Source organism: Schistocerca nitens, chromosome 1, assembly GCF_023898315.1.
Source record: "Schistocerca nitens isolate TAMUIC-IGC-003100 chromosome 1, iqSchNite1.1, whole genome shotgun sequence".
Taxonomy (NCBI): Eukaryota; Metazoa; Arthropoda; class Insecta; order Orthoptera; family Acrididae; genus Schistocerca; species Schistocerca nitens.
The window spans coordinates 1,057,146,030-1,057,161,384 of record NC_064614.1 but is presented as its reverse complement, the minus strand read 5'-3'; the positions used below and the strand labels follow the sequence as shown (position 1 = coordinate 1,057,161,384).

The following is a 15,355-nucleotide window of genomic DNA, read 5'->3' as shown; positions in this document are numbered from 1 at the left end:
GAGGTAAAGTCGTGTCACGTTTGTAGCAGGTGATGAAGTCGTGGGTTTCGGCATGGTCAGGCAAGTGAGTAGGATAGTGGGTGGGCGGGTCCAAGCCGCACAGCTGGCAACGTGGTTCCACGTTTCGCAGAAGCAAGCCTCACTTCCAACAGTGCAGAAACATCGTTATTTTGCCTCTGCTACAGTTATCCTAAGCTCACTTGCTTTATCGGCGTAGCTGTTGACCGCACAAGATAAGACGACAGACATAGCCAGGAGGGTGAGCCTGCGCTATCGTAGTCCACCATGGCGACGATCAGGGACGGCGAGAAGCAGAGCCGGTACGTGCTGAGCGGCCCGCCGCTGACTGAGGCCGAGGTGGCGGGGGCGGATCTGCCCCTGGCGTCCTACCTCGTCCAGAAGTTGGCCGCCCACGGAGACCGCGTTCTGCAGGTCGGTGCGTGTGCTCCACAGCAGCGGTAGAGGCGCAACAGTTTAGGGGACTCCTGTAGAATAGCTGGCGTAAATTCCCTGGTCATGTTGTAATACTAAGTTTAGACTTCAGCTTAGTAGGTGTGTGGTCTGGTAGAGTGACGGGTGGCTCAAGTCCTTAGGGCGGCTAGTAGCGTCATGGAATGTGCGAAATTTGTCTAAATGCTAATCCGAAAATTTCTTTAAGCATTTAACCAGAGAACCAACTCGTGAATGTAACATTTTAGACCTGCTGGTGACAAAGTGACCCGCACTTTCGTCTTAATTAGCGCAGAAAAGAGAATCAGTCATCATTAGGCCGTGACGGCATCTCTGAGTAGGGCTGTAAATAGGAAGACAAAGAAAGATAGGAAGACCTGCTTAGCATGAGCGACGTTTCAGATTATCTCAGCAGGCAGCATCAAAATTCCATCTCCAGCACTAGGGACGTTGAGTCTCAATACATATGTTCAAGAGCATTGCACAATACGTTGTAGACAGGTACGTGGCGAGAAAAGTTGTGGGGGATGGAAAAGACTACCGTGGTTCGTTGGCCGTCTTAGAAAGCTACTACGAAAGTAAAGAGACTTTCACAGCAAATTTAAACGGAGACAAAGCTCCCAAAACAAACAAAAATTAAACGAAAAATAGCTTAACAAAAGTCACACACGAAGTATTCAACGAAATCAAATGTAAAATTCAGTCTACCCACTGGAAAGAAAATCCTGAGAAATTTTGATCTTACTTTAAATCAGAAGACGAATGAAAGATATCTATCTCACTGTGACCTTAATCAGGGCTGTGACCTTAATAAAGGACAACACAAAGACGCCTAAATGTGAGGGACGATCAAAATATTTCCTTCTGAGGGCGTTACTAGTAGCATACACTATATGATCAAAATTATCCGGACACCTAGCTGAAAATGACTTACAAGTTCGTGGCGTCCTTCATCGGTACTGCTGGAATTCAATATGGTGTTGACCCACCCACACAGATTCCACTCTCGCATGAATACGTTCAGTGAGGTGCTGGAAGTTTTCTTGGGGAATGGCAGTCCATTCTTCACGAAGTGGTGCACTGAGAAGAGGTTCTGATGTCGGTCGGTGAGGCCTGGCACGAAGTCTGCGTTCCTAAATATCCCAAAGCTGTTCTATAGGTTTCAGGTCAGGACCCCGTGCAGGCCAGTCCATTACAGTGATGTAGTTGTGGTGTAACCACTCCGCCACAGACCGTGCATTATGAACAGGTGCTCGATCGTGTTGAAAGATGCAACCGCCATCCCCGAATTGCTCTTCAACAGTGGGAAGCAAGAAGGTGCTTAAAACATCAATGTAGGCCAGAGCTGTGATTGTGCCACGCAAAACACGACCGCAGCATAACACCACTGCCTCCGAATTTTACAGTTGGCACTACATACGCTGGCAGATGAGGCATTGGCCTTACCCACACCCGGCCATCGGATTGCCACATTGTGTATCGTGATTCGTCACTCCACACAGCGTTTTTCCACAATTAATTCGTCCAATGTTTACGCTCCTTACGACAAGCGAGGCTTCGTTTGGCCTTTACCGGAATGATGTGAGGCTTATGAGCAGCCGCTCGACCATGAAAACCAAGTTTTAGTACTTGCAGTGGACCTTGATGCAGTCTGTAATTGCTGTGTGATGGCCTGGATAGATGTCTGCCTATTACACATCACGACCGTCTTCAACTGTCGGCGGTCCCTGTCAGACAACAGACGATGTCGGCCTGAACGCTTTTGTGCTGTACGTATCCCTTCACGTTTCCACTTTACTACTGCAGCGGAAATAGTGGACCTAGGTATGTTTAGGAGTATGGATATCTCGCTCGCAAACGTATGACACAAGTGACACCCAATCACCTGACCACGTTCGAAGTCAGTGAGTTCCGCGGAGGGTCTCATTCTGGATGTCTAATGACTACTGAGGTCGCTGATGCGGAGTACCTGGCAGTAGGTGGTAGCATAATGCATCTAATATGAAAAACGTATGTTTTAGTGGTGTCCGGATACTTTTGATCACATGGTGTATATGCAACGTAGCGCAATTCCGATGTGGCTATTTAAACGCTGACATGTAGGCAAGGGATTAGTGTATTCTCGACGAGCATGCGGTAAATGTGAAAACGTGAACTATGGCAACGTTAGTACCAAACGGAGCAACGTGCTGTTATTCCGGTTTCTCCTACTGAAGCACAAGGACTGGTACATATCCGCCGGGGAATGAAGAATATGTATAGGGCAGAATGTTTGACGAAAACCACCGTTGTGGAGAAGCGCGTCAACTGGTCAGGATTCGACACAACACACTGGTCGAACTCCATAGTCCTGCTCTCTCCCCATGCGATTAAAACGGCTTCACTTCCATGAAGAAGACCGTGAAGGGTCGACAATTCTTGTTGGACGAAGATGTACTTCAGGCAGTTACGGACTTCTTCACGCAGCAGGACACGGTGTTTTACCTAACTAGTATCTTCAAACAGATGCTGCGGTGGGATGATTGCCTCAGTGCTCCATGTGATTTTGCCAAAGCAGCATACCAAAGCTGGACTGTACGGAAACTTGTTGATCGCCTCTCATACTAAACGTCTATGTCCAAAACTGCTTCACAGAAGAAGATCACTTCGTAACACCTCTTTCAATCACCGCACGAAGGACAAAATGGCTGATATCGAAATAACTGAAATCTCCCAATAGAGAAAAGGCTACTGGAGCTCATAGGGTGTCAGTACTATTGCGCACAGTGTATGCAAAACAACTTACTCCTCTTTTGACACCAGTGTACCGTACGCTTCTAGAAGAGAAATGTTCCTGATGATTGGAGTAAAACACATCATTCACGTTTTCTGCAAGCATTATCGAACAGACACACAAAACTATAAACCTTTATCTCCTTCGTCCGTCTGTTGAAGAGTTTGGAACGCCTTTTATGCTCGCGTATTATGAAATTTCTGGAGACCGAAAATTTCCTCTGTAAAAGTCAATGCAGGTACCGAAAACTATGGGTGACAAAAATAGCTGGCTCTGTTTGCCCAGGAGAGAAGAAAACGGCAGGTATAGGCACCGAGGTAGATTTCGCGTCCTTCACTTCCTTAAAGCATTCGACCCACCTAATGAACACAATACCAGTGTACGGTATAGCAGACCAGTTTTGTGACTGGACTGAAGAGAGAAGTCTCCAGATGTAAAAGTAACTTAGGGATACCACGGGTGTTATAGGTCCATTACTTTTCGCAATGTATATAAATGACATACTAGACAAAATTGGAAGTTCTGCGGGGTTTACGTGGATTATGCTTTTGTACTCAGAGAAGATGGTAGTCTAGAAAACAGAACCAAAGTACAGAGAGATCAGCAAAAGGCTGACGATTGGTGCAGGGAATGGCAAACTGACTTTCAGCATAAAGAAACGTAACCTACTGCGTACAGATAGATCGATTTAAAGTGAAACTAATCATATGGAAATGCGACGTTACTTACTGTCGCTCAATGATATATTCACTAGGAAAATTTCTCAAAGGGGCGACATTAATTAGAAGATAACAAGCCATGTGAGTTTGATACTCAACAGTCGCGACATGGAGGCAACCCAAATTGATGATGGACAATCTCTATAGATAGCATCACGCAGTGCAGCTCGTTAAACCTTCTCTTGCTGTAACTGAAACATTGCCTTATCAGGATCCATCGTGATAACGTTTTCTTTTAGTTGGGATTGTATCAGGTCAGTGAGCAGGCTGCCGTGCGTCATTGTTCATCTACATCTACATCTACATCTACATCTACATCTACATGATTACTCTGCTATTCACAATAAAGTGCCTGCATAAGAGATAACCGATCGGATCGACGTATTTCTCACAATAAGATGTTACGTTCTGCAAGGGAAATGATCGGATAATATATCTGTTGCGTTATGACTCACTGTTGCAAATCAGTTAACGAAAGAACACGGATAGTGTTCGGTCGTCTACCTCCGAAAAATCCAGTTCTCTCTTATTGTTTAACCAAAACACATTTAAGAATACAATATAAAATGGAAAATTATATGGATGTAGGAGGAAGGTCCTTGTGAAATAATGAACCCGACTAATTATGGTGAAATAGATAATTATTAAGACAGCAAAATTACAATCAATTCAAATTACATCTTTTCCGCACAAACTGTCATAAACGAAAGACAAAATGAAAGTGCTGAAACAAGTGAAGCTGTCTCAGTTCTTTTTTATTAGTGACGTTGTTTTAACTTATGTGGCATTCTGAGAGATTCTTCCAGTGTAAATGTTCACTGGAATTACAAACGTGTTTTCAGGGTTTGGAGATAATGACACATTTTATCAGATATTTTTAGTGATACTTTACCGGTCTTTTACAATAAACCAACTCAGACATGAATTAGATTTAGAATGTGTGGATAAGATATAAAAATGTTTGACAACTGTTCCGTTAGGGAGTTTACAACCATAGTAAATCATTGAAAGATAACTTCTCTAAGCCAATTATAAATCACCTATATTCTGTATAACTTTATCTTAGTGTACTGTTGCTACACAATGTACACAGTGAGAAATGAAAAACAACTATTACCTGTAATTCTGGAGCAAACAATACTCCACATATCCAAACAGCAGACAAGACTTAACATTCTAAATATAGCTAGATAATGAAACATGCAGATAAAAACATGGAAAGAACTGAAGTATTCACAGATAATATTTGATGTACAAAATCTCTGTTGTATGTATTTGTTTAGGTCTCTCTCCTTTAACGCCTTCCTTCTAGCCTTCGGATGGAATTTGTCGTGTCACATTTTTTTTTTATGGGGAACCATGTCAGAATGATACTGATGCCCATTAATTACTCCAGGTCTTCTAGAGACGAAATTACAATAACGTGATAACAATCCTGCTAACTCGAATATCTGTTCCTTTGACAAACTGCCGGATTCCTCAGTTTTCTCGTACATGCGGGCAGGTTCGCACATCACACATTCACAAGATGCCGAGACAGTTGCAGTACTCGATGACTCACAGTGATGTGCGTGTGCAGAAATCGACATTGAATGGTTTTTATTCCATCCCCTTGACAGAATCTGCCGTGACGCTCCTCAGTTTTAATTAAATTTATAACAACATTTCTAACATACACTATCAAATGTTGCTGGCCTCCTGGAAGGTCGGTCTTCGCATTTCTTCCTCACAGGGAGTCCATAACCATCAAGCAATGTACAGTTAAGCGTTCACAGTGAGAAATGTGCAAATAATGGCTCTATCCTCAAATTGAACATTAATCTGTGCTTGCATATGCACACTCTCACATCTGGCCCCAGTAGCACCAGACGCCAAAAAATTTGCTGTGGCAGAATGGGCACATTCAGAGTGTCGCTAATTCTCTTAAAGAAATTACCAACCAGGGCAATCATACTAGCACTTGTTTCAAGTACAACAATGGTGAGAATTCTGCCCGCAGTGGTGTTAACCGCTACCTGTACAAGGTCTTACGCATATTCCGTACCCATTTCAGAATCATGACCAAGCCCTTGCCTAATATCAACATATAAAGCTGTCCAGTGTAAACTGGAATCACATCCTACTCCGATCCCATCTCAAGATTGTCATCAGACATCTAGTTTGACGCTTCGTTCGTTGATGAGGGGCGTTTCTCTGCACTTCAACTATGCAAATGTTTTGATTTTCCGGCAGTGGCCAATTCGGTGGAGGTCTCGCCTCGGTAGTCAATCTGTTGTCGAAGTTGGGATGTTGCGGCAGTCGCGGATTCTCTACGTTGGGGGCCAGTGGTTGCCGTATTTCGATTGGTAGTGATGGTAGGGCCCATTTCTGTTTGTATGATATTCCACATTCAGCCTGTAGCAATGTGGAGAATTCTGCGATTTTGCTTTATTATTTTGAATTCCACGATTGGCCTGCGGCGGCGCGCTTTTACCATGATAACCGTTGCTGTCCCCAAGATTAATTACTTGCGCGGTGAAATTTATAGGCCACATTCCACCTTTGCCGCTAGCGCATTTAAAATCCCCCTGGATCAAATCAATCAAATTCAGGACTGACACGAAATGCTTCGGGTTATGGTCTGGTATTTAATTAACTTTTCACAAATGTTGATGGGTAACTTAGCCTTCAAATTCTGCAGCCCATACTTTTGTGCTGCAGGATCGTCCCAGTAGCGAGATTTGTTAATATTGCATTCTAGGTATTTCCGCATGCTCTCTGGATTGTATTTTTACGGGATAAAAGCCTCTTTCCTCAGTCGTCCTTGCACGTATCCTGAACAGTACTTGGTCAGGAATGTTTCCTCAAACTAATCGTACGTCATACCATTCTCAGCAATTTCAGTCGCCCATGTGGCTGTCTTACTCTGTATATATATGCTATGGCGAACTGAATCTACTGCCTTGCGCTCCAAGACTTGTCTAGTACACTCGTACGATCCTTTACAGAACCAGCTGGGTAAGCAGACTTATTTTCTCGTGAAAATACCTAGAACTGGCCATCTTCAATGAAGTTTTATGAAGTTTTTTTTAATAGTATTGCCATAAATGTGGATGCCACTCCACTGATTCAGTAGTACAGTCTGCTTGAGGAGTAACGTGCCCCACCTCATCGTGATAGGTTTGGTAGTAGGGGCTGGTAGCCTCACACATTTCATTTGTACAAGTAGGAACTGGTGATTCATCATGTGCTGGTTCTTTTATATCCGTGTCCTCGCGATGCAGGAAAGTTAACTGATCGAGATGCTGTCATGCCATTCGGGAATGTCGTGGTTTAGCGCATGCCTTGTATTTTCTAAATCACTCCGAATAGCTTCACGTGTAGTACCTGATTCTGGCGATGCTCCATCACCATCTCGCTGTATCATATCTCATCACTCAGCATACAATTTTCCATTAACCAGTTTGTCCTTTTCGTCAGTCAGACAATAAACAGATAAAAAGAATAAAGAGAAACACTTCAGAAAGGCAGATTTATACACATTAGTTGGAAGAATCCTCAGGAAATGTAGAAGGTAGCTTACAAAACACTCACTCGACAAGTACTTGGATTTGGCCTCATGCCAGATAGAATTAATAGATATAATGGAATATCTAAAGACCAGCAGTTTGTTGTGTTACCGGTTCATTTAGTTAGCATGAAAGCATCATGGCGACGATCAGCCAACTCCAATGGTTGATGCTCCAAGAGGGCCATTCTGCTTCACGGCGCTCTTTAATGTTAGAGTTACGATACCATACGTTCCTACAAGAATCAAAAGGTATATTTTTTCTATCTAAGTATATCTCGCGATGAGGCCATGAAGACAAAATAAAAGACATTTGTGCTCACACGGAGTCTTACCGGTGACCATTCACGACTGGAACAGAAGAGGGGGAGAGTGACAGCGATAGACGGTGTACCCGCCACCAAACACCCAACATAGTTTTCGGCGTATAGATATAGATGCAGTCGTACAGTACACGTGTTTCCGGTAACTGCTAGCTGCTATACGAAACCTTGAGGACCATCTGAACTCGTTTAGGATGTGTGACTTCGCAGCTACGAATCTGCAACTGCGTAGTCCCTGCAATGATTAACATATTGTATACTTACGGCGGAAATTCAAGTCCATGAGTCCTTTAAATCATACCGTCAGAATTCTATGATGTTTCCTACAAGAGTGACTTTCCTGCCTTCTGTAACCAGTAAAAAATGGTTCAAATGGCTCTGAGCACTATGGGACTTAACTTCTGAGGTCATCAGTCCCCTAGAACTTAGAACTACTTAAACCTAACTAACCTAAGGACATCACACACATCCATGCCCGAGGCAGGATTCCAACCTGCGACCGTAGCAGTCGCGCTGTTCCAGACTATAGCGCCTAGAACCGCTCGGCCACTCCGGCCGGCTATTATTATCAACTGAAGGGTTTAGCCTGGGTTACATTCCTCTCTTAAAACTATCAGGAAACTTTGTAATCACTGAAATAGACCTGTATTTACTAAAATCGTTCCTTTCTTTCATTGGAAATAGCATCAACTCTATACCATCTTCCTTTTCTATACCGTGGATAAGGATAAATTTTTGGGAACAAAAGTTCAGGGAAAAGAAGTTTGTCGATAGTTTTCTATTTCAGTATGAGACGACGAAGAACTTGGAAAATCAGTTGAACGATATGGATAGTGTGTGGAAAAGAGATTATAAGCTGGTAGTCCACCAAAGTAAAACAAAGGTAAATTACATCTAAATCTACGTCTACATGGATTCTGTGCAAATCACACTTGAGTGCCTTGCAGGAGTTTCATCGAATTACCTTCACATAAATTTTCTATTATTCCAATCTCGAACAACGCACGGAAAAAAATTACGAACACATATATCTTTACGTGCGAGCTCTGATTTTCTTTATTTTATTATGATTACCGTTTCTCCAGGGAGAGCATAAGGGAACAATTGACAGGAATGGGGGAAAGAAATACAGTAGAAGAAGAATGGGTAGCTCTGAGGGATGAAATAGTGATGGCAGCAGAGGATCAAGTAGGTAAAAATATGAGGGCTAGTAAAAATACTTGGGTAACCGAAGAAATATTGAATTTAATTGATGAAAGGAGAAAATATAAAAACGCAGTAAATGAAGTAGGCAAAAAGGAATACAAGCGTCTCAAAAATGAGATCGACAGGAAGCGCAAAATGGCTAAGCAGGGATGGCTAGAGGACAAATGTAAGGATGTAGAGGCTTATCTCACTAGGGGTAAGATAGATACTGCTTACAGTAAAATTAAAGCGACCTTTGGAGAAAACAGAGCCACTTGTATGAATATCAAGAGCTCAGATGGAGACCCAGCTCTAAGCAAAGTAGGGAAGGCAGAAAGGTGGAAGGAGTATATAGTTTATACAAGGGCGATGTACTTGAGGACAATATTATGGAAATGGAAGAGGATGTAGATGAAGATGAAATGGGAGATACGATACTGCGTGAAGATTTTGACAGAGCACTGAAAGACCTGAGTCGTAACAAGGCCCTGGGAGTAGACAACATTCCATAGAACTACTGACAGCCTTGGGAGAGCCAGTCCTGACAAAACTCTACCATCTGGTCAGCAAGATGTATGAGACAGGCGAAATTCCCTCAGGCTTCAAGAAGAATATAATAATCAGTTTGGATTCCGCAGAAATGTTGGGACACGCGAGGCAATACTGACTCTACGACTTATCTTAGAAAATAGATTAAGAAAAGGCAAACCTACATTTCTAGCAATTGTAGACTTAGAGAAAGCTTTTGACAATATTGACTGGAATACTCTCTTTCAAATTCTAAAGGTGGCAGGGGTAAAATACAGGGAACGAAAGACTGTTTACAATTTGTACAGAAACCAGATGGCAGTTATAAGAGTCGAGGGAAATGAAAGGGAAGCAGCGGTTGGGAAGGGAGTGAGACAGGGTTGTAGCCTGTCCCCGGTGTTATTCAATCTGTATATTGTAAAGGAAACAAAAGAAAAATTCGGAGTAGGTATTAAAGTGCACGGAGAAAAAATAAAAACGTTGAGGTTCGCCGATGACATTGTAATTCTGTCAGAGACATCAAAGGACTTGGAAGAGCTGTTGACCGGAATGGACAGTGTGTTGAAAGGAGGATATAAGTTGAATATCAACAAAAGCAAAACGAGGATAATAGAATGTAGTCGAATTAAGTCAGGTGATGCTGAGGGGATTAGATTAGGAAATGAGACACTTAAAGCAGTAAAGGAGTTTTGCTATTTGGGGAGCAAAATAACTGACGATGGTCGAAGTAGAGAGGATATAAAATGTAGACTGGCAATGGCAAGGAAAGCGTTTCTGAGGAAGAGAAATTTGTTAACATCGAGTATAGATTAAAGTATCAGGAAGTCGTTTCTGAAAGTATTTGTATGGAGTGTAGCCATGTATGGAAGTGAAACATGGACGATAAATAGTTTGGACAAGAAGAGAATAGAAGCTTTCGAAATGTGGTGCTACAGAAGAATGCTGAAGGTTAGATGGGTAGATCACATAACTAATGAGGAGGTATTGAATAGAATTGGGGGAAGAGGAGTTCGTGGCACAACTTGAAGAAGGGACCGGTTGGTAGGACATGTTCTGAGGCATCAAGGGATCACAAATTTAGCATTGGAGGGTAAAAATCGTAGAGGGAGACCAAGAGATGAATACACTAAGCAGAGTCAGAAGGATGTAGGTTGCAGTAAGTGCAGGGAGATGAAGAAGCTTGCACAGGACAGAGTAGCATGGAGAGCTGCATCAAACCAGTCTCAGGACTGAAGACAACAACAACAACAACCGTTTCTCCCTATGTAGATCGGCGACAGCCAAATATTTTCTCATTCGGAGATAAAAGGTGATGACTGAAATTTCGTGAGAGGATTCCTGCACAACGAAAGACGCCTTTGCTTTAACGATATCCACCCCAAATCCTGTCTCATGTCAGTGACATCCTCTACCCGATTTCTCGATAGAACAAAACGTGCTGCTCTCCTTTGAACTTTCTCGATGCACCCCGTTTAGCCGGCCGCGGTGGCCGTGCGGTTCTGGCGCTGCAGTCCGGAACCGCGGAACTGCTACGGTCGCCGGTTCGAATCCTGCCTCGGGCATGGGTATGTGTGATGTCCTTAGGTTAGTTAGGTTTACGTAGTTCTAAGTTCTAGGGGACTTATGACCTAAGATGTTGAGTCCCATAGTGCCCAGAGCCATTTGAACCACTCCGTTTATCCTATCTGGTGAGGATCCCCGAGCGCGCAGCAGTACTCCAAAAGATGACGGACAAGCCTAATGTATGCAGTCTCTTTAGTAGATCTGTTATATTTTATAAGTGTTCTGCCAATAAAATGCACTCTTTGGTTCGTCTTCCCCACAACATTTTTTGTGTGTTCTTTCCGATTTCAGTTATTCGTGATTGTAATTCCTAGGTATATAGTTGAATTTACGGCCTTTGGATTTAACTAATTTATCGTATAACCCAAGTATAACGGATTCCTTTTAGCGCTCTTATGGGTAACATCACATTTTTCACTATTTAGGGTCAACTGCCAATTTCCGCACCTTACAGATATCTTTCTTAAATTGTTTTGCGATTTGTTTTGATCTTTACTAGGCGATAAATGGCAGCATTATCTGTAAATAATCTAAGACAGTTGCTCAGCTTGTCTCCTAAATCGCTTATATAGATAATGAACAGCAGAGGGCCTATAGGACAACCATGCGGAAAGCCAGAAATCACTTCTGTTTTACTCGATTACTTTTCCGTCAGTTACTACGAACTGTGACGTCGCCGACAGGAAATCACGAATCCAGCCGCATAACTGAGGCGATATTCCATAAGCACGCAATTTAACTACAAGAAAATTGTGAGGTTTCAAAGCCTTCCGGAAATGTAGAAATACAGAATCAATTTTAAATTCCTGCTCAATAAAACTCATCACTTCGTGTGAGTAAAGAGCTAGTTGTGTTTCGCAAGAAAGATGTTTTCTAAATCCGTGTTGACGGGATGTTGTCGAACTGAATCAGGGGATACTGAGTGAATTAGATTAGGAAATGAGAAATTGGAAGGAGATCAATGTTGCTATTTGGGGAAATAATAAGTGACAATCGTTGAAGTAAATAGGACACTGAATTCAGACTGCCAGTACCAAGAGAATCGTTTCTGAAAAATAGAAATTTGACAACATGGAATATAAATTAAAGTGTTAGGACATCGTACCTGAGGGTATTTTTGTACACTGTAGCTTAAAGGGAAGTAAAATAGCAGACGTTAGCTGTTCACACAAGAAAGAATAGAAGCTTAAACATGGGGCTTCAGTTGAATCCTGAAGGTTACAAAGATAGATAAGATTTCTATTGAAGAGGTACGGAATGAATTGCAGAGAAAAGAAATTTCTAGGGATACTTGAATGAAAGAAGAGGTCGGTTGCTAAAAGACATCCTGAGGCATCTAGGAATAGTTAATTTGGTGGTGGAGGAGATGGGAGAGCACAAATTTTATTTAGAGGGAGATCGAGTGTTTACTAGGGCAAGTAGCTCAGGCAGATGTAAGTTACATTAGTTGCTTCAATTATGCACAGATGAGGACACTGTCGTGGAGAACTGTATTAGACCAATGTTCGGACTGAAGAGCACAACAATAAAGTATTTACATTTTTTGCTATTTCCCACATGGCCATTCGATGCAAAGCAGCCCGTTTTACGCCACTGTATAAATACCACGTTGTTGAAAGTATCATAATTAATTAAGTACTCAGATCAGCCTACGCCATTACTAAATTCCCAAAATTAATCGTCCGTTGCCATATAACAGCTTTCAGAAAATTCATGGTCCGTTGATTAGTATGCACTCTACACACCAGCGATCATCTCCGAAATGAGGTAGCGTTCCATTTAGACTGTGAAACAGAGAGCCATCTGTCCCTTAGTATCACACAAATATCTTTGAAATCAGAAATCGCAAAATATAGTCACTTGCTCTCTTTTTACAGGTGGACGTGCAGTGCTGTTGAGTACACTCAGTGTGGCATCCGTTTAATCCTCGCAGAGTCACAAGTCACTTGTGAAAATTATCTGACAGTCGTGGTTTTATGTAAGTCAGCACTGCCGTTATTTGTGGATTGCTTGTCGTTTGGCTCAGTGACACATAATCCCACTAGTGCTGTCGCCTCTCACTCTGATTACACTTTTTCCTTAACGTTATCTCCAGACGGACTATTGATGGTTTCATATCCTATCTAATGATAAGAGAAAATACTGTTGAGTTTATTGAAACGCTATGATATTGAAAATAAGCCATTAAGTGTTGCAGAAATCTCTTCCCGATCGCAGATATACTTAGGAACAAGACCCAGTCGCTATTAACTACTGGCTAAATGAAATTTTTAGGTGAAAAGTGGACAAGAAACGTTCTCTGTCTCCAGCCACAGTAACTAGTAATTCCTTCCCAACAGTGAATTTGACATGAGGACATAAAATACAATGTGGTTTGGACCATCAATCTATGACGAGGGCAGTTATTATCTGCCTTCTTCATATTCCATTCGTATCCGTAGAGAAAGGGAATATAATCATTATCTTCATACGATCAGTTGAACAACGCCATACAATTTTATGAATGATAACGGAAAGCGTTCCTGAAGAAGAGAAATTTGTTAACATAGAGTATAGATTTAAGTGTCAGGAAGTCGTTTCTGAAAGTATTTGTATGGAGTGTAGCCACGTATGGAAGTGAAACGTGGACGATAAATAGTTTAGACAAGAATAGAATAGAAGCTTTCGAAATGTGGTGCTACAGAAGAATGCTGAAGATTAGATGGGTAGATCACATAACTAATGAGGAGGTATTGAATAGAATTGGGGAGAAGAGAAATTTGTGGCACAACTTGACTAGTAGAAGGGATCGCTTGGTAGGACATATTCTGAGGCATCAAGGGATCACCAATTTAGTATTGGAGGACAGCGCCGAGGGTAAAAATCGTAGAGGGTCACCAAGAGATGAATACACTAAACAGATTGAGAAGGATGTAGGTTGCAGTAGGTACTGGGAGATGAAGAAGCTTGCACAGGATAGAGTAGCATGGAGAGCTGCATCAAAACAGTCTCTGGACTGATGACCACAAAAACAACAACCTGGTCACCTCATACAGACAGATCTTATGAATTTAAAAGGAAAATAGCAAACATACTGATCTCAAAATCTTATGTGGGGAAACTAAATTCTCGACAAATATACAAAAATGCATGAAAGTACCTGGAAACGTAACTTTATAAGTTGGAGCGAGTTAGTAGATTTAAATATCTCGGAGAAACTATGCATTGGAGTGAAATAGAAATATTTACAATGGCTACAAGAGTTAACAAAATGATAACAGCATATGGTTTGACAAAAATGTTTGCAATAAGAAATACATATCTAGAAAACAACACCATAACGCTATTCCACAATGGCATGGCCAGGATATTTATATGCATTTGAATCATAACGATGAACTACGAGCTAGACCGAATTGAGGTCCTTACGAGGGAAGTGATGGGTACAATACAAACTACGGACAATGGAACCTGAGAGTAAGGTGGAGATCAGAGAAATTATAGAGACAATAAGAGGTAATGACAAAGTGACGATTAACATTCTTTGGACACGTTTACCGAATGAATGAGCATAAGGTAGCGAAACAAATATTGCTGTGGTGCTGGTGAAAGAAATCGCCAGTATCATAGAATACAGGTATCAGAAATTAACCGGAAAGAAACTACATCAAGGAATAGGAAATAACAGAAAAAACCTTTTTAAGAATATAGTACTAAATGTACAAGGGTTTCAAGAAAGAAGAGACAAGAAATCCGCAACGAAACGTAAAGAACAAATGAAAAGACATCATGGGGAGAAGATGAAATACTGTAAAAACAGGAAACAATGAAGAAAGAAGAGCTACTGATGTTGTTAGCTGACTGACTGGACAACACGAAGGTAAAAAAAGGAAGGTGTGAAAATGGTGATGGAGATATCTTGTTCGGACACCTATCGTTGTATTTGAAAGGTGCCGTCTATTTGTCAGCACCTCGGTTCTCCAAGTATCTCTTTTATACTTCTTTCCTATCAACAGTGGAAACAATATACTGAACTCAACATGCACTCATCACAAAACACCAGTATTAAAGGGTTATGTTTAATAATCAAAAAGACAGCAACTTGCAAGACAAAAGAAATCTTAATAACGCTCATCGTAATCGGTGTTTTTGGAAAGCCTGAAAGTGTCACTCGTGACAGAAATAATGAAAAACTGCGTCGGTTACTTACTTTTTCAATACTTAGCCCAATGCGTATCGCGAATTTATTATCATTTTCAAGCACATTTGTTTACATAAATACTTTTAG

At 41.7% G+C, this 15,355-nt stretch overlaps 1 protein-coding gene across 1 annotated transcript in view; it reads left to right on the top strand.

Annotated features, from left to right (window-relative positions):
- Positions 1-276: 276 nt before the first annotated feature.
- The window catches only part of LOC126238097 (uncharacterized), a 101,049-nt gene continuing 85,970 nt past the window's right edge, over positions 277-15,355 (top strand). The window contains exon 1 of the mRNA XM_049947767.1: positions 277-432. Within this exon, the coding sequence (XP_049803724.1) occupies positions 286-432 (147 nt within the window). The 5' untranslated portion in view covers positions 277-285. The remainder of the gene's footprint in view (positions 433-15,355) is intronic.